Source organism: Hyla sarda, chromosome 2 (assembly GCF_029499605.1).
Source record: "Hyla sarda isolate aHylSar1 chromosome 2, aHylSar1.hap1, whole genome shotgun sequence".
Lineage (NCBI taxonomy): Eukaryota > Metazoa > Chordata > Amphibia > Anura > Hylidae > Hyla > Hyla sarda.
In genome coordinates this window covers 340,493,352-340,513,668 of record NC_079190.1, presented here as the reverse complement: position 1 = coordinate 340,513,668, position 20,317 = coordinate 340,493,352, and the positions used below count along the sequence as shown (strand labels likewise).

The following is a 20,317-nucleotide window of genomic DNA, read 5'->3' as shown; positions in this document are numbered from 1 at the left end:
TCATCTGTATTGTTTAGCCTAAAGGGGTTTAAAGCAAAAATAAACGCTTATCATGGAATTAGGAAGTTTTTCTCACCCCTTCACCTGCCTTGCATTAAGTGGCGCTACCTCCCTGGAGTCACCAACAGAACTCCAGTGTTATCACTAACCTTTCATCACTGAACGCTGCAGCCAGTCACTGGCCCAGTAAAAAAGTGCAAGTCCATATAGATAGAAAGATATGAGATAGAGATAGATAGATTGATTTAAGCAAATCTACCGAGTTTTTATTTCCTGGCTGCAACAATTTTCTAACAGTGTTGTAATAGAGCACCCACAAGTAGTTCCCTTACTTTATTAAGTTTGTATACCGAAAATTCTCATTTATTGATCATTTAATCTTTTTATTAAAGTTTTAACCTTATGTTGAAAGTAAATCATTTTGATTGCACGTATTCAGCTAGATTAAATTTTCACTAGAATGTTTGCAGTTCAGGAACAGATGGAAACTCCCATCTAAAACCTTTAGATTTACTGGCTGCTTCAGAAATGATACCTCTGGGGACTCATGCTGCATTTTATTTTCTCTAGCATGCTCTGCTGGCTGTAAGTACCATTGTTGTGTTAGGATTGTAGCTGTTTGCTTTAATGTACTGTATCTCTAATCTTGTGTAGTGATTCTGGAATGACATGAACTTTGTGGTTTTGTTTTAATGCAGGTACCCTCCATGTTGGTGATGAAATACGGGAAATAAATGGAATTAGTGTAGCAAATCAGACGGTGGAACAGCTTCAAAAGATGCTGGTTAGTGGTCTACTTTTTACATGTCATTATCCCCCCCCAAAATAAAAATATATAAATTTATGTCCTGTCTATAGGGCCCCATTTCTATTTACCCTGTTTAAATATTTGATCTTAATATAAAAAGGATCCAACCTCTTTAAGCCAAAGCAATGAGAACTCGAAGACCATTTTTAAAATTTAAAGAGATTCGCCCAGTCTGCCATTCGCACTAAACTAGATCATCTAAGACTTCAGGTAATGTTAAACTTTAAAGGAGAACTGTAACCAGCGGTACTGGCTGGTAGTGCGGGGGACGCTGATCAGTTTGATGCCTACCGTGCTGAATTCGCCCGACCGTTCCACTGAAATCTTTGATTTTCTGTATATGCTAATTAGATGCTAACTGGCAACGGCGGGGTTACTGGCACTCTGACGTCAGCGCCGCTCGTCCGCAGCGCCTCCCAGCTCATCAATATTGATGAGCTGGGCGGCGCTGACGTAAGTGTGCCAGTAACCCCGGCCTGTGCCAGTAAGCACCTAATTAGCATATACACAAAAACAGGACGGATCCGGGCACGGTAGGCATCATACTGATCAGCATCCCCCGCACTACCAGCCAGTACCGCTGGTAAGTGCAGGGGGAGCAAGCTGACAGTTTATAAAAAAAAAAAAAAAAAAACTCAGATGGTCATAATGGTATGCTTTAGAGACGATGCAGTTTATGGCAGCTGCAAGAGTCAATTTACATGAAATGTCATTGGCTCCATGTCAAAAACTGTAGACCTAGTTGTAGACCGATGCAGAGCTGATTTTTTTTTAACCCCCTTAACGACCACGGACGTAAATGTATGTCCTGGTGCTGCGGTACTTGGCGCACCAGGATGTACATTTACGTCCTGTGTATGACCACGAGCGTCGGAGCGGTGCGAGCGTCATACACGTCAGGTTCCGACTGCTAGCTACCCGCTGGTAATGGCCGACATTAACTCCTCAGATGCCGTGATCAGTACAGATCATGGCATCTGCGGCAGTATACATGTTAAAATAGATGACTGGATTTCCCACAGTGCTGCCGCAGGGTTCCGATCATCTGTAAAGGCGGACGGAGGTTCCCTCACCTGCCAGTCTGTCTCCCAGCATCTCCTGCTCTGAGATCGAGCAGACCAGAGCAGAAGATCGCCGATAATACTGTTCAGTGCTATGCTCTATGCATAGCACTGAACAGTATTAGCGATCAAATGATTGCTATAGATAGTCCCCTATGGGGACATAAGTGTTAAAAAAAAATAAAAAAATAAAGTTAAAAATGTAAAAATTAAAATGAGTCTGATGACTCCCCCACATGCCGCTGCTCTCCCGTGCGAAGAGCCTGGATACCGCTTAGATACCGGCTTGATCTTTTCATCGGTGACATCTGACGTGGGTGAGTGCGTTCCCGATCTCTCTTGTTCATATTATATACCTGTTGATTATTTCGGGAAGCGCACCATCTCGTCGCCCTCCTGTGGCTCATGTGAATTTCCGGAGTGTCGGATTACCGAATGTGTTTGCGGACTTTAGTATACAGTGTGTGATTGGCGATGCCGACTTACTTTCTCTTGGATTACAGTAAAAATGCGTATGCTTAAATGTCCGAACTATCAAAATATAATGTTAATTATCCCGTATGGTGAACGGCGTAAACATAAAAAGAAAAAAAGTAAAAAAATTCAGCTTTTTAGTCACATTTTATTCCCTAAAAAATTATCTAAATGTTTTATATATGCAAATGTGGTATCGATAAAAACAGATGATGGCACAAAAAAATAGCCCTCATTCCGCCCTATATACGGAAAAAGTTATAGGTGGTCAAAATAGGGCTATTCTAGATTACTGATTTTGTAGAAAAAGTTTTAGATTTTTTTTTTTAAGCAGTACAAAAATATAAAAGTATCTAGCCATGGGTATCATTTTAATCGTATTGACCCACAGAATAAAGAACACATGTCATTTGACCATAAAGGGTACTGTGTGAAAACGAAACCCTCCAAAATGTGCAAAATTGTGGTTTTCATTTAAATTTCCTTTCTAAAAGATAATTTTTTGGGTTCGCCGTACATTTTATGGTAAAATTAGAGCTTTCATTACAAAGTACAATTGGTCACGCAAAAAAACAAGCCCTTATATGGGTCTGTAAATGGAAATATAAAGGAGTTATGGATTTTAAAAGGCGAGGAGGAAAAAATGAAAATGCAAAAATAAGATTGGCCTGGTCCTTTACAACGAAGGACGTATATTTACGTCCTCCGCCGGCTCCCGCGATATTCTGCGGTGTAACGCGGTGACCCCGGATCATATAGCGGCAGTCCCGACGGCCATCAACGTCCGGGACCCGCGGCTAATACAGGTAATCACCGATTGCGTTGACGCCCTGTATTAACCCTTCAGACACGGCGATCAAAGCTGACTGCTGCGTCGGGCTGTTGGGGACCGCCGCGGTGAAATCGCGGCGTCCCGAACAGCTTACAGGACACCGGGAGGGACCCTACCTGCTTCCTCGGCATCCGATCGGCGAATGACTGCTCCGTGCCTGAGATCCAGGCAGGAACAGTCAAGCGCCGATAACACTGATCACAGGCGTGTTAATACACGCCAGTGATCTGTGTAAAAAATCAGTGTGTGCAGTGTTATAGGTCCCTATGGGAGCTATAACATTGCAAAAAAAAAAGTGTTAAAGATCATTTAACCCCTTCCCTAATAAAAGTTTGAATCACCCCCCATTTCTCATTCAAAAAATAAAACACTGTAAAAATAAACATATGTGGTATTGCCGTGTGCATAAATGTCCGAACTATAAAAATATATAATTAAACCGCACGGTCAATGGCGTACACGTAAAAAAAAGTCCAAAAAAGCATATTTTTGGTCACTTTTTATACCATTAAAAAATGAGTAAAAAGTGTTCAAAAAGTCAGATCAAAACAAAAATGGTACCGATAAAAACTTCAGATCACGGCGCAAAAAATTAGCCCTGATACTGCCCTGTACGTGGAAAAATAAAAAAGTTATAGGGGTCAGAAGAGGACATTTTTAAACGTATACATTTTCCTGCATGTAGTTAAGATTTTTTCCATAAGTACGACAAAACTAAACCTATAAGTAGGGTACCATTTTAACCATATGGACCTACAGAATAATGATAAGGTGTCATTTTTACCGAAATATGCACTGCGTAGAAACGGAAGCCCCTAAAATTTACAAAATGGTTTTTTTTTCTTCGATTTTGTCGCACAATGATTTTTTTTTCCGTTTCACCATGGTTTTTTGGGTAAAATGACTGTCACTGCAAAATAGAATTGATGACGCAAAAAATAGGCCATAATATGGATTTTTAGGTGGAAAATTGAAAGGGTTATGATTTTTAAAAGGTAAGGAGGAAAAAAAGAAAATGCAAAAACTTAAAAACCCTGCGTCCTTAAGGGGTTAAGGTGAAAATGGGCTTGGTCCTTTTAGGGGTTAATAAAAACAAAGCAGCACCTCAGTTCCATTGAATTGAATGGAGCACCACATTGAAGATGTAACACAACCTGGTCAATGTGGTGCTGTTTGTGGAAGAAATTAGACCCTTGAAATTCTAAATAACTGCAAATGAGTCCCAGCCCCTTTTATGGTACCATGAAAAAAAGGGAAGTGGGGCAGTAGGGGGGGCTTTTAAATTGGTCTTTAAATCAACAAAAACCCAGTCAGTATTTCTATATATACTTTGCTTCGATGAAGTTTATCTGTTTTTTTTAGCTGTACTAAATATCAGAGGTCTATGGCTTCCTATCGCAAGTAACAGAAACTACAGAAACAAAGGCATTTTGGACAAACGTTTTCTTATGGAATCTATGTATCTGTTAAATATATACGCCTCATGCTGCTTCCACATAAGTCTCAGTAGCAGAAATAAGGAGTGGAAATGTGACATTTATACAGAGCCTTATCTGTGTGCAAAGTTAATGGAGACTACTTCAGGCAGCATGAAAGACTGACATGCAAACTTTAATATGCAGCCTTATCTATGCCTCCAGCAGTTCAATAGTTATTATTCAATCCCATTTCCTAGTCTACACAGCAAAGCTGTCAAGGGAACTGAGGTAAACAGAAAATATTATCTTATTGTGTGCCCTCTAGTGGCCATATGAAAACTGTAATCTTTTCTGTAATCAAGATATTTTGAATTGTTTATTAGAAAATTGCATGTTCAAGTGTTGTCTGAACTGATTGGGTTTAATTTATTTCACCCTCTAGCCTCTTGTACATGCTGGGAATTGTGCTGCGGCCAATGACTCAAAACTAAGAGCCATACCAATCTATGGCTAGTCTTTAGGTCTTATGCAAATGAAACCCTGGAATAATAACCTTGCAGGAAAGAACACTATATGTGCGGTTAAAGGAGTACTCCGGTGGTCAGTGATAAAGAAAAAAACATGTTAACTAGTTAATCTTACTCGTGGTTTTCATACAGACAACGGTTCTTTTCTGCACCCCCGGAACGCTAAGCCCACAGTTTCCAAAATTCTCTAATTTCAGTTTTCTTGTGTCTCACCCTGCATCCAGCCAGTCACAATGTGTAATGCACACTGCATTCTGGACAGTCAGCCTGAGCAGCAGCATCCAGTCTGCCTGAGCCTCCACAATTGCACTTTGTGTGTGCACTACGCATGTGTTCAGAGTGCTCAATGATTGACCTAGGGCAATCATCGGTGCTTACACAAACTGAATGAAGGACGCATGCGTCCGAAGCTCAGTGTGGTTGGTATACACTCAGCAGTCATGGGTAAAGCGGTGTCAGGCATGCACAGCAAATCACAATTAAAATAGTTAAAATATTCTTGAAATGGAACAGCAAGATTTCCGACCACAGGAGGAGGACAAACCTCTTGTCATTATCTTTTATCTGACATATTGGCCACAAAATGGCCATGGAAAACACATACAGTGGGGATCAAAAGTTTGGGCACCCCAGGTAAAAATTTGTATTAATGTGTATAAAGAAACCAAAGAAAGATGGAAAAAATCTCCCGAAAGGCATCAAATTACAGATTAGACATTCAGATAATATGTCAACAAAAGTTAGATTTTATTTCCATCATTTACACTTTCAAAATTACAGAAAACAAAAAAATGATGTCTGCAAAAGTTTGGGCACCCTGCAGAGTTAATATCTTGTACTGCCCCCTTTGGCAAGTATCACAGCTTGTAAACGCTTTTTGTAGCCAGCCAAGAGTCTTTCAATTCTTGTTTGAGGTATATCTGCCCATTCTTCCTTACAAAAGTCTTCCGGTTCTTTGAGATTTCTGGGCTGTCTGTCACGCACTGCTCTTTTAAGGTCTATCCATAGATTTTTTATTATCTTGAGGTCAGGAGATTGTGAAGGCCATGGCAAAACCTTCAGTTTACGCCTCTTGATGTAATCCCCCGTGGATTTCGAGGTGTGTTTAGGACCATTATCCATTAGTAGAAGTCATCCTCTTTAACTTCAGCTTTTTCACAGATGGCATCATGTTAGCATCCAAAATTTGCTGAAATTTTATTGAATCCATTTTTCCTTCTACTCGTGAGATATTCCCTGTGGCACTGGCTGCAATACAACCCCAAAGCATGATTGATCCACCTCCATGCTTAACAGTTGGACAGAGGTTCTTTTCATTAAATTCTGTTCCCCTCCTTCTCCAAACGTACCTTTGCTCATTCCGGCCAAAAAGTTCAATTTTAACCTCATCGGTCCACAGAACTTGTTTCCAAAATGCATCAGGCTTGTCGATATGTTCATTTGCAAAGTTCAAACGCTGATTTTTGTGGTGAGGATGTAGAAGAGGTTTTCTTCTAATGACTCTTCCATCAAGACCATATTTGTACAAGTATCTCTTTATAGTATAATAGTGTACCACAACTCCAGTGTCTGCCAGATCTTTCTGGAGGGATTGTGCAGTCAAACGTGGGTTTTGTATTGTTTTTCTCACAATCCTGCGAGCTGTTCTGTCTGATATTTTTCTTGGTCTTTCAGATCTTGCTTTAACTTCCACTGTTCCTGATGACTGGCATTTCTTAATTACATTCCGAACAGAGGATATTGACATCTGAAAACGTTTTGCTACCTTCTTATAGTCTTCTCCAGCTTTGTGAGCGTCAACTATTTTCAGTTTCAGATTTCTAGACAACTGCTTAGAAGAACCCATGGTTCCGATTGTTGGGGCAAGGTCAGATGAGTCTGGGCATTTAAAACCTTTGAGACTGACATCACCTGGTCTTCCCAGACGATGATTGAGAACAATCCATGACACTGGCAGGTGTCAGCTTTGCAAAGGGGGCAGTGCATGCTATAAATTCTGCAGGGTGCCCGAACTTTTGCAGACGCCATTTTTTTTGTTTTCTGTTATTTTGAAAGTGTAAATGAACATTAAGCAACACACGTTTCAGCAATACACCCACAAGCTTTATTACAGTATGTCTTAACTTCTAAGAATGCTGCTAAAGAAATGTACTTTTACTGTACCGGAGTACCTTTTTAAGCACTGTTCCAAATTAGGATGAGACTTACCTGGTGACTTTGGCAATGTGATGTTTGTCACAGCCCAGTGTGATTGGTATGCTTGTGAAACTGGTATTTAATGGTTTTCATTTAAAACTGCTGCATCGCAGCTAATGAAAGTGAATGTGGCTGTGTTGTGACCCCTAAGGATTTTTGGTTGTGGTAACTGCAACATTACCACGTTATTTTTCATTAGCTGCAACATAGTAGTGTGACGAGGCATTCTTTGGCCATAACACAGGCTGCATGGTTAGTCATGGTGTAGCCCTAGTTTTTTTGGACTGCTAAATCAGATCTGCTTCTTTTATTTTTTTTACACCTACAACATCCTTGCCTCCTGTTTCACTGCATCATGTGACTTTAACCTTTTATTATTTTATTCCATAATGAGAATTGTTATACAAATCACCAATTTGTAAAGATTTAGTCTTTATGTAAGGCTTCTTTCACACTACAAATTTCTCCGTTTTTAAACATCCATTTGAAGTTCCGTCTGAAAACCAGCTGAAAACGGCAGTAACAAAATCCTATACTTCCGTTAGAAAATCCAATTATAGTCTATGGGATTTTCTAATAGCCGTTTGAACCCGTTATAGTCCGTTATTGATAACGGACGATAGTAACGGGAGAAATAGTTCATGAACAATTTTTCCCATTACGATCTTCCGTCACAAAAAACGTCCGTTATCAATAATGGACTATAACGGGTTCAAAAGGCTATTAGAAAATCCCATAGACTATAATGGGATGTTCTAACGGACGTATAGGATTTTGTTACTGCCGTTTTCAGCTGGTTTTCAGACGGAACTTCATACGAATGTTTAAAAACGGAGAAATTCGTAGTGTGAAAGAAGCCTACGGTAAATGTTGGTATGTATTGCTTTCTTGTCATATTCTTTATTCATATATTGCCTTTTTTTCATATAGAGAGAAATGAGGGGCAGTATCACATTCAAGATTGTTCCGAGTTACCGCACTCAGTCGTCTTCATGTGAGGTAATAACATAGTAAATATGTGGAACTTCTTGTTGTTTTCCTGATGCTAACCACCTGCTGTTGGCTGACTGTTATCTGCTTTTTGGGAAGCTGTTTCTGCCTGTGCTTCTAGACCATGCACACCAATTTTACAACAAAGATAACGGAACAGAGGGTGTGATTTAATTACTAAAAATTTCTCTTCAGAAATAGTATTTTATTTTCTTAAAGGAAAATGATTGCGATAAAACTCAAAATTTTATAAGGCACTTTATTAGGAATGATAACTTTTTCAGTTTAACTGTAAATGACGTGATGTAGAAAGTATATGTAACCTCAGATATTTTATAGCCTCTGTGTGTTTACAAGATTAGTGTTAACTATTTTTTATATCTACTTTACAAACAAGGATTTGTTGCTTGCATAGATTTCTAAATGGTTACATGGAAGTAAAAAAATAATATATATATATATATATATATATATATATATATATATATATATATATATATATATATATTGTAGTGTTTACATTATAAACATGCCCCTTCAGGATGTCTTGCTCCATCTGTTTGTTCTCCCCCTGCTTCCTCCTTATTACACTTAAAACATTTGTACATGTGATAAAATAGATGTTTCTGAAACTACCAAATTAAAGGTACATTAAGGTTGGTTGCCGTGGGCTGCAAAGTGTTTTGGTACGCTTGCACTCAGACTTTAGGTGGGCTTAGGAAGCAGTACCAGAGGACAGGTAGGCGATGGTTCACTCCTTTTTCCTAAGATGTTACCAGAAGTCTGACACATTTTTTATCCCTCAAACGTTCTGTAACCATTATTATATACTGGATCTGTCGCTATGAAGTACTGTAAAGCAAAGGAGCAGATAAAACTATCTAAAATAGGCCATAGCAACCAATCAGGACTCTGCATTTATTTCTTAACCTGTGCTGTTAAACTTAAAGGGATTATCCAGGAATAGAAAAACACAGCTAATTTATTTCAAAAACACCACGTCCACGTCTGTCTCCAGGTTAGGTGGGGTTTTATAACTTGGCTCCATTGACTTGAATGGCATTGAGCTGCAGAACCACACCCAACCTGGAGACAGATGGGAAACAGTTTAAGATAAAAAGTTGCTCTGTTTTTCTATTACTGGATAACCCCTTGAAAGCTGATCTCTGATTGCTATGAGCAACAGACCATTTTACATTTATATTTTTACAGGGGTTGTTCCTTGGTTTAAAAAAAAAAAGAAAGTGAAAGAAAATAAGGATTACACCGCGCCCTGATCTTGCCCCTGCCATTCAGACACAACTGAAAATGGCTGCTTAGCCAACCTCTTGCCAAAGTGGTGACCTGCCTCAGCCATTGGTTGACTAAAAGGGCATTTTCTGTGTGTCAGGAGCAAACTAGGAATTTGAAATCAGCAGGGACCCTGGTGAATGTTGTAACAGCGGCAAGGGATCAGGGATGTGAGTAATGCTTATTTTATTTTACACAGTTGCTCCTTTAAAAATGAGCTGGTACCATGTTACATGTAAAAATACAGGAGGTAAGTGGAGTATGGCTGATATATTTATTGAATAACTGAGAAGATAGAGTGAAAGCTTTCAAGATCTCTCAGTTCCCTTCTTAGGGCATGTTATACCATGCCTGATAACATGCATGATGAAGGGACCTGAGAGGTTTTAAAGAGTACCTGTCACCAAACTAAACTTTTGATATATTGTTCCTTATGTAATTATAAGACACTTTGCTATTTACTTGCTGTTAAAATTCTCAACGTTTTTAATGTGATTGAAGAAACGGCCACTGGGTGGCTCTGTTCTGTTCTCTGCACAAGTCAAATAGTTAGTTTGGTCTCCTCCCAGCCTGGCAGGAGACCAAACTCAGGAAGTGCATGTGGAGCATGGTGAGGCACAGCTCTCGCAGGCTTTACTGACATTGGGCATGCTGGGGAACACCCACTTTCTCCTGCAGGGAACTCACACAATGTGAGCAAGGGAAAAAGGTATAATACACAGCTTTTTAAAGCACGGAAAATGTTTAAGGGCAGGAGGGGTGTTAGGAGTAGTTAGTGAATATAATCTGAGTTTTTAGAAATTATGATATGATGACAGGTACGCTTTGAAAGCTTGCACTCGATCTTCTCATTTATCCAATAAAGATTTTGTGAGATTATCCTGCTTGAAACCCTGTTAGGTGCCTGTTTTGTGGATTATCACCAATTAAATAAAACAGACTTGTAGCCCATCAAATCATGATTGAAAGTTTTAGATAAAAGTAACAAAGGGCATTTATGTCAGCCATCTTGTCCAGCTCAACTGACATCTGTATGCCAAGCATAACTTAAAATGTATGTCCATCTCCACAGCCATTTTATTGTTACTCCAGTTAAAAGCTAAACTTCAAAACTTTTCTACTGTTTTATGCTTATAACTCCTATACAGTCCTATGTATCTGTAGTACAAACTAATCCTGTGCAGTCTGATCCTACATACACATAGGGCTGGGCGGTATACCGGTTCATACCGAATACCACATTTTTTGGGCTGCACGATATGAATTTTCCATATAGCAATACCAGTTTGGCCCCTCCCCTCGGGAATGTATGATCAGCCTAGCGCAGCGCTGTCCCCACATCGGGTAACTAATCCTATGTGACCCGCCAGCACTGTTCTGCCCCCCCCCCCACCCAAAATGAATAATCAGCCCAGCGGGGTACTACTCACAGATGTCAAGCACTGCCCTCCTCCTTTTTGTTGGAGGCCGCCGGGCACTGGAACTCGCTGTATGCCATTGGTCTCCAACCTGCGGACCTCCAGTTGTTGCAAAACTACAACTCCCAGCATGCTGGGAGTTGTAGTTTTGCAACAGCTGAAGGTCGTCAGGTTTAAGACCACTGCTGTACGCTGTACACCTATGCCCGGGCTGCAAAAGATACAGAAAATAAACTTTTAACTCGCCCACCTCGGCGGCACGCTTGAGGACGGGGGAGGACAGCCGTCAGTCTATCACCGGCCGGAGTGATGTCCCGCCCCGGCCAGTGATAGGCTGAGCCCACTGTCATGTAAGAAGCCGGCTTCTTACATGACATTGGGCTCAGCCTATCACTAGCCGGGGCCGGACATTGCTCCGGCCGGTGATAGGCTGACGGCTGTCCTCCCCCGTCCTCAAGCATGCGGCCGAGGTGGGTGAGTTAAAAGTTTATTTTCTGTATCTTTTGCAGCCCAGGCATAGGTGTACAGCAGTGGTCTCAAACCTGCAGACCTCCAGCTGTTGCAAAACTACAACTCCCAGCATGCCCGGACAGCCAACGGCTGTCCGGGCATGCTGGGAGTTGTAGTTTTGCAACAACTGGAGGTCAGCAGGTTGGAGACCACTGGCGTACAGTATAGAGTTCCAGCGCCCGGCAGCCCCCAACAAAGAGGAGGAGGGCAGTGCTTGACATCTGTGAGTAGTACCCCGCTGGGCTGATCATTAATTGGGGGGGAGCAGAACAGTGCTGGCGGGTCAGATGATTTGGGGGGGGCGCGAGTGGGGGGAAGCCGAACACCGCACGCGGGTGATTGGGGGGAGGGGGTGGGGTTGGTTGGACAGAACGGCACTGGTGGGTCACATGATTTGGGGGGGGGGGGGGGGGGAGAAAATACTGTTATATACCTTGGAACCGCCGTAAGTTTAAAAAAATACCGTGATACACATATTTGGTCATACCGCCCAGCTCTACATACACAGAATATCTCTTATACCAACTTCTCTACTTCTTGCTGAAATTACACAGTTTGTTAGCAAGACGTGGGAATCTGATTAAACAGGGGTTGGTTTGTTTGCAGATATGCAGCGTTCTGCATAGGACCTATCCGTGCAAAACAATAGGAGGATTTTAATTTAGACTCATTCAATGGGGGAGATTTATCAAAACCTGTGCAGAGGAATATTTGCCCAGTTGCCCATAGCAACCAATCAGATTGCTTCTTTCATTTCTAACAAGGCCTCTGCGAAATGAAAGAAGCAAGCTGATTGGTTGCTATGGGCAACTGGACAATTTTCTTCTGCACAGGTTTTGATAAATCTCCCCCATAGTTGCTTCATTCCTCTCTTAGGTGCATTTCAGCAGTGTAAAAACAAGCTGTGGCCCATTTAAAGCTTTCTTCTTTTAACCTAGGGCAGTTTTGTACACTAGATTTTTTTTTTAAGCTGCTACAGATTTTTTATGCAAATTTTTTTTAACAAAGGCAGAAGTGCCTTTAGCAGGAAGAAGTGCCTATCCTCCTCCTATTTATTTGTACTGCTGCATATAACTGAATAGACTACATATACTCTCTTTAAAAACAGTTCAGTGCTCTGTTATTGTCTTGAATACACTTACATATTTTTTATCCCACTGTTAACTAGAGCAATTCTGGTAACTGTTAAAAATGGATGTTATTAAGCAATTGTATGTAGTTTTCTATTAAATTTTTTGGAGAAGTAGCATGTATTTACAGCTGATGAGGAATATCCTTGCAAAACACATAGGAGTTATGTTGTACTGTCTGGACCGTGGGCTCCTCCTGGTGGAAAATTGGTGAACTACAGTTATTACCGCTATTATTTGGGGATTTTTTTTGGCTTGTTTTTTCTTACATATATAACAACTCCATTGGAGCAAAATTCATATGGTCAAAGGAGGACACATCATGGAAAAACAGGATTGATGAGAATGAATTGTTGATTCAGTGGTAACTGTGCACGTTTGCAAAAGTAAAATGTGTTAACAAAACTTGTGTCTTATTTCAGAGAGATTCCCCCTCTACATCCAGACAGTCCCCAGCTAATGGTCATAGCAGCATTAACAATTCTATTTCGGTAAGATCAGTAATTCCGTATACACACTCACCACAAACAGCGTTGCAAGGAATGTTGTCCTCAACAAATTCTGTATTAACATCTGTGTTTCCAAGTTTTTCGGATAACCATTCCCATTGTAACATAACTTGAGTTTTGGTTAGAGACTTTTTTTTTTTTCCCCTCCTTGTTTTTCATTTAAAGCTTTGGTAAGTCTAAAAAGGACATTTTTGATATAATTTTTTTTTCTAATATTCCTAATCATTCAATGAAACACCCAGCTACACATAGTACAGACAGTTAAAATACAGCTTTTCACTTTCATAGGAACTGCTGACCTCAAGGCTGTATGTAATTTGTTTCTAGTGGATTGCTACATAGGGTAATAATTATCCATACAAACTAGATATGTCCATCAGTAGTATACCAACAGAGAAAAAATACTTTAAAAAAAATGTGGACCTCTGTCTGGACCAAGAATGTAGTTTCCGCTATCTGAGTTAATGAATTGGTGTGCCCTCTGCTGCTGTGTTACCTGCAAGTATTCTGCATAACATGAGCCTGGCCTATTATGTTAAGCTCTCCAGGGGTAGTGGGGTTAATTTACACTGAGATATGTAAAAATGCATTAGCTGCACACAGCGCTTCAGACCTTTCTCTGGAACATCTTTAACACAAATTGCTTGCTAGATGACGCGGTGAGAGCTGCTTCTGCAGACACAGCTCTTTAAGCAAAATCCCATATTTATTGTAATCACATTTGTACTAGCAAAACCACAAATGTGCATGTTGGCTTTTGTTTTTTGTTTTTTTTATGCCAAGGCATTTGTGGCATTAAAGAAATAACCTTTGGGGTTTACACTTAAAAATAACCTTTTTTTACTAAAACTGAGCATTTTTAGTGGAGATCCACTCTGCAAGATATCGAATAACTTTAACATGGCTTATTAAACCAAACCCGGATTGGGGAATTTTCTTTTCTTACAATCACCTGGGGATTAAAAATCTTTGTCCACTATTCAGATATTACAATTAGAGATGAGCGAACTTACAGTAAGTTTGATTCGTCACGAACGTCTCGGCTCGGCAGTTGATGACTTATCCTGCATAAATGAGTTCAGCTTTCAGGTGCTCCCGTGGGCTGGAAAAGGTGGATACAGTCCTAGGAGAATCTTTCCTAGGACTGTATCCACCTTTTCCAGCCCACCGGAACATCTGAAAGCTGAATTAATTTATGCAGAATAAGTCATCAACTGCCGAGCCGAGAAGTTCGTGACGAATCGAATTTACTGTAAGTTCGCTCATCTCTAATTACAATGATAATCTGTTTGCTACTTCAAAGTGAATATTAATATCCACCATTTCTATAGTAATTCACTGAAAGGTCTGTCTACACACAAGCACTGACTGAGCATCACACTCGCTATTATTTTACCAATGCATTTGTGTTGAAGATGCTGATACGTTTTTGTTTTGCTGAGCATCATTCCTATGTTTAAGACTTTCTGCTTCCTTAAGCTTCAGCTAAACCTCTTTTTAGCTTGGTTTTGTTTTAGTAAATATTTAAACCATACTTGTTTCTTACACCTACATTGAAACTGCTGATAATGTCTTATGTAGCGAACAACCTGTTTATTAAGATGCAAATGTCTTCTGGGTTGACTTTGTTCTGCAGGACATACCATCAACTACTCAATCAAAAGGACGACAGGTGAATAGGTGTTTTTTTTTTTTTTTTTGTGTGTGTGATTTGTTGGTCTCTTAATAAATCCATGTTCATTTGGCATGATTCTTTATGTTGAGTCTTTCATCAAATTTCCCCTACATACCGTGTGCTGAGAAAACTACCGTATTTTTCGCCATATAAGACGCTCCGGCATATAAGACGCACCCAATTTTAAAGGATGAAAATCTAGAAAAAAAAGATTCTGAACTAAATACAATGTTAAGTATAGAACAGTGATCATCAACCTGCGGACCTCCAGATGTTGCAAAACTACAACTCCCAGCATGCCCGGACAGCCATTGGCTGTCCGGGCATGCTGGGAGTTGTAGTTTTGCAACATCTGGAGGTCAGCAGGTTGAAGACCACTGGTATAGGAGGTAGTACTCACGTGTCCCCGCCGCTCCGGACCCGTCACCGCTGCCCTGAATGTCACCCTCCATCGCTGTCACCGCGTCCCCAGGGTGTCCCAGTTGCACCGGAACGTCTCTGCTGCCCGGTATCCTCACTCTCCGTTGCCGCCATCACGCCGCTCCTATTGGATGACGGGACGGCTTGCGTGATGACGACAGAGAGCGCCGGCCATGCAGGGGATCCCAGAACGGAGCAGACACCGAAGAGACAGGTAAGGTCCCTCCCGGTGTCCTGTAAGCTGTTTGGGATGCCATGATTTCACCGCGGTGGTCCCGAACAGCCCAACTGAGCAGCCGGGTTAGTGTTACTTTCGCTTCAGATGCGGCAGTCATCTTTGATCGGCCCGTCCGAAGGCTTAATACAGGGCATCACCGCGATCGGTGATGTCCTGTATTAGCCGCGGGTCCTGGCCGTTGATGACCGCAAGGACCGCCGCGATAGGACAGGGTTTTAATGTGTATTTGCCGTATAAAACACACCGACTTTTCCCCCCCAATTTTGGGGAAGAAAAAGTGCGTCTTATATGGCGAAAAATACGGTATGTCCTCTCAGACCTATTTTTCTCATACTTAGGCACGGAGGCTGCAGTAAAAGTAGAGAAGGGGAAATGGTTATAACTTCATTGCAGTTGACATTCTTATTTGCGTGTTAGTTGATCACAATAAATGTCAGTAGTAAGCACTGAATATTTCTGACCTGAAATTTCAGCGCTATCTGTTCGGCTCAGGGTAAAGATAGTTTGATTTAAAGTTGTCATTAATAAAAAGTGTTAGAATGATAATCCTTTAGCCATTTTATCATGCTTCACCAGTGAGCATGTGCTCCCAGTACAGTTATTGGCTCCGTGTGCAAAGATTGTTGAAGTTTTTCCTCTTACTGCAAGCAGTATAAAATGTCGTAGAATAGCTGCCATCTATTTTCTGTGCTGAATGTAAAAGTGCTGGCCACAGTACATTTCTATACTCCCTTTGAACTAAGCAGTAGGATTAAGCTGAGTAGTAGGAAATGAAGAAATCATGAAGACATATTATATCATTTGTCATATAGGTTGTGTACAGTAATAACACAAAGTGAGTTGTTCAGTTTGTGTTTCACCTATATGGGTTTCCAGAATGTATTGTACAGAAACTATTCATAGTAATTTAAAAGATTAAGATGCTTTTTAGCAGAGTTTTGCTGCCAAGTTACAGGGCACTTATTATTATGTTATCTTTCTTTTGTCATTTGTGCTTATGGTATTTAACGATGGAAAAACATGACCATTCTCCTTGCATGCTTTGCACTGCATATTCTTCTTCTTCGTGTGAGCTAGCAACCATTTCTTATTTCTTATTATTTTATTGTTTTTTTTATCCTATGGACCCTATTTATGCTCCAATGTAAAATCTCCCTGTCTATGAAATATACCTGTGTATTGTTTTCTAGATATATGTTAGAGCACAATTTGAATATGATCCAGCAAAGGATGATCTAATACCCTGTAAAGAAGCTGGCATCAGGTTTAGAGTTGGCGACATTATTCAAATCATTAGTAAAGATGATCACAACTGGTGGCAAGGCAAACTAGAAAATGCTAAAAATGGTACTGCCGGGCTTATACCTTCTCCTGAGCTACAGGAATGGTAAGTGGTTAAGTGTATGGTAAATGTATGTGTTCTGTATGGACGACTTGTATTTGAAATGTTCTGAACATTATTATCCACAATCAGGAATGGTACTGCCGGGCTTATTCCTTCTCCTGAGCTACATGAATGGTAAGTGGTTAAGTGAATGGTAAATGTGTATATTCTGTATGGAAGACTTGTATTTGAAATGATCATTATTATCCTCAGGAAAATAATTTTTAGCCTAGTATAGGCTGCCGCTGCTGTGTGTTTACCCTTAGCTCTAAGATGTGTTAACACATTAAATTAGAATCATGTTTTCTGACCCTATATGGTACCTCTCAGGGGTGTGGAAATTAAAAAAAAAACTACTTGTCCAAGGGACTAAAGCGGAACACAATCTACTTGTCCCTCAAGAAAATCCACTTGTCCTGGTAGATAAAATGATTTCAACCAAAATAGTACGATTCACCCCACTAGACCACCAGGGATTGTTATAAGATCCCTTTAGACACTGCTGTCAACTTAGACAGCGGTGATCTAATGGTTTAATAGCGGCCACAGCGCCAGGCTATTAGTGGCGGGAGAGCTGTAGCTAGATCCTTTTACACCCGAGGCAAGCCCCCCCATCTGACCCCCATAACTCCAATTTCTCCATATACAGGGATGTATGAGGGTAATCTTATGTGCGGGGATCTGTAGTTTTTATCGGAACCATTTATTATCAGAGCTTTTATTAGGAAAGGGGCTTATTCACATATATACGCACTTCTTAAAATATTTTAATGACTATTTTTCAGTCTTCATAGGGACTTATATATGGAGTCTTTTGATTGGGTAACACTGAACAGCGCTGTGTTACTGGGGGAGGGGGGGTGTTCTACTTCTCCAGTTTGTGGTGCATTTTATTTACTCTGTCAGAAAATGCTGGAAGTTGTATTTAGTTACTAGATAACTACAACTCCCAGCATGCCCTGATACAGCCTATGGTTGTGTGGGTGTTGCAGCATGTTGCACTGTATAGTAGTACAGTTAAGGTTATTGTGTAACCTGCTGGGAGTTGTAGTTTTGGTTTGTGTCAGCTGCAGAGCCATAGGCTGTGTCAAGGAATACTGGGAATTACAGTTAGTAACGACAACACCCAGCATGCCCTGATGCAGCCTATGGCTCTGCAGCTGACACGAACCAAAACTACAACTCCCAGCATGTTACAGTTTATAGTTCTACAGATTAGGTTATGGTGCAACATGCTGGAAGTTGTAGTTTTGGTTAGGGCGTGTTTGTGGGCATCCGTGGGGCTCTTGGTTGGCGGGCGAGTATGAAGGGGGCGGGATTCTAGTGGTACAATTTAGTGCGGGTGGCCAGAAGCCACAAAAAATGAAATAAAAAATTAGCACAACTGGCAGCAGTACTTGTCAGTCCGCCCCTGTACAAAACATACATACACCGGGCCACTGACCCCTATATCATACATTACATACATAGTCACATCAATCATACACCTGCGCCCCCCCCCCCCCCCCCACCCACATCATACATTACATACGCACATCATATATACACATACACTCACACCATAAATATACACCATACATATGCACACATCATACATACACCTGCCGCTGCCGCTGCCCCTATATCATACATTACATACACACATCACACTTACACAGACACCATACACACATCATACATGCACATGACACATACACCATATATAGACACATCATACATATACCTGCCGCTGCCCCCCCTACATCATACATTACATACACACATCACACAACCACCATACACACATCATATATACACATACACTCACACCATAAATATACTGTACACCATACATATGCACACATAAACCTGCCACTGCCCCCTATATCATACATACACAGACACCATACACACATCATATATACACATGACACATACACCCGCCGCTGATACACCCCACATCATACGCATATACATACACCCCCCTAATCATACATTACATACATATACAACCACCCTTCCCAACGCCTGCATGCTCTGCCTCCTCACCTGAGCCGGTGTGAGGTGAAATCCGCAGCCCGTGCAGTGCAGTCTCCTTCACACACATATCCTCTCCCCTCCCCCTGCTCTGTGTTTCCCCCGTGAATACTTGAAACCTCCCCGTGATAAATGAGGTCCTGTGTAGACGAAGCAGGGGGATGGAAGAGGCTGTGTGTGGGGGGGAGGGAGGAGCTGTGGACATCCTCATTCTCCCCGTCTTCTTGTATTATGCAGAGCTGCTCTCTCCATCCTCCGGGAGGGGGGAGGAGGGGGCGTGGCTTAATCATCTCCTGCAGACGTGCGACCTCGGGTTCTGCCCTCACTCCTGAGATCCCCTCACACTGGCTGGGGGGCTCTGAGCAGTGGCCCCCGGCTACTGAAATCAGCTGGGGGCCGCCACCGCCCCTTCCATACTCTGAGTGCCGGTGTGAGGTGCAGACTTGCATCGGCTCCTGCGCCTCACACCGGCATTAAAGAAAAATAAGGGGGAAGTCGGTCTGTCCCTGCTAGCCCGATACAGGGCTAGATCTATAAAAAAAAATTCACCTGCCCGGCGCCCAAAACTACGTGTCCCGGGCATCGGGCGATAGGATTTCCACATCCCTGCCTCTGTATAGCCCCATTTAATAGAAAGATGGTTCACTAGGACAAATGTACTACATGTAATTCAGAGCTTGCAGAGCTATAATACAACAGTGTTCATAAGCTTTAAAGCAAAAGTTTAACGTAATTATGTGAACCTAGTTGTAGTGACATTCAAAGCATGCTTGAAACATGTTAGTGTTGATGTCCGCCCTAGCTAAGTGGTATGGTGTTGGCCAATCATTGCAAACAGTTTGTTTAAATTAGCAATACTAGTGAGGTTAGGCAGAGCTTACACTGCATTTTTTTTATATGTTTTGCATCTTGGCAAAAAATGTAACTTTTCTATTATACTTAGTAAGAAATTTTTATTTAGTTTTTATAGAAATCATGGCTTATAATATCATGGCTTTGTCCAAGATAAAGCACAGGCATGGGCAAAGTTCAGTAAGTTAGGGTGGGCTAGCATTCCACTGTGCTCTCTCTCCTGTCTGATAGTGTTCCTCTGTGCTCTCTCCTGTCTGATAGCACTCCTCTGTGCTCTTTCCTGGCTGATAGCACTCCTGTGTGCTCTCTCGTGTCTGATAGCACTCCTCTGTGCTCTCTCCTGTCTGATAGCACTCCTCTGTGCTCTCTCCTGTCTGATAGCACTCCTCTGTGCTCTCTCCTGTCTGATAGCACTCCACTGCTCTCAGACAGGAGAGAGCACAGTGGAATGCTAGCTCACCCTCACTGAACTTTGTCCATGCCTGTGCTTCAGCCTGGACAAAGCCATGATTTTATAAGCCATGAGTTCTATAAAAAGCAAATAAAAATTTCTTATGAAGTATATAAAA

The 20,317-nt window shown here is 41.3% G+C and overlaps 1 protein-coding gene across 10 annotated transcripts in view; it reads left to right on the top strand.

Annotated features, from left to right (window-relative positions):
* CASK (calcium/calmodulin dependent serine protein kinase) overlaps window positions 1–20,317 on the top strand; it is a 349,672-nt gene that overhangs the window by 274,363 nt on the left and 54,992 nt on the right. For 4 of the 10 annotated variants that reach the window (XM_056558159.1, XM_056558153.1, XM_056558154.1 and 1 more), the window contains 5 exons: window positions 699–784; window positions 8,247–8,315; window positions 13,077–13,145; window positions 14,800–14,835; window positions 16,687–16,883. In XM_056558159.1, the coding sequence (XP_056414134.1) occupies window positions 699–784; window positions 8,247–8,315; window positions 13,077–13,145; window positions 14,800–14,835; window positions 16,687–16,883 (457 nt within the window). Of the gene's footprint in view, window positions 1–698; window positions 785–8,246; window positions 8,316–13,076; window positions 13,146–14,799; window positions 14,836–16,686; window positions 16,884–16,970; window positions 17,016–20,317 lie in introns of all 10 variants that reach the window. The other 6 variants (XM_056558150.1, XM_056558151.1, XM_056558149.1 and 3 more) reach the window with 3 other exon arrangements.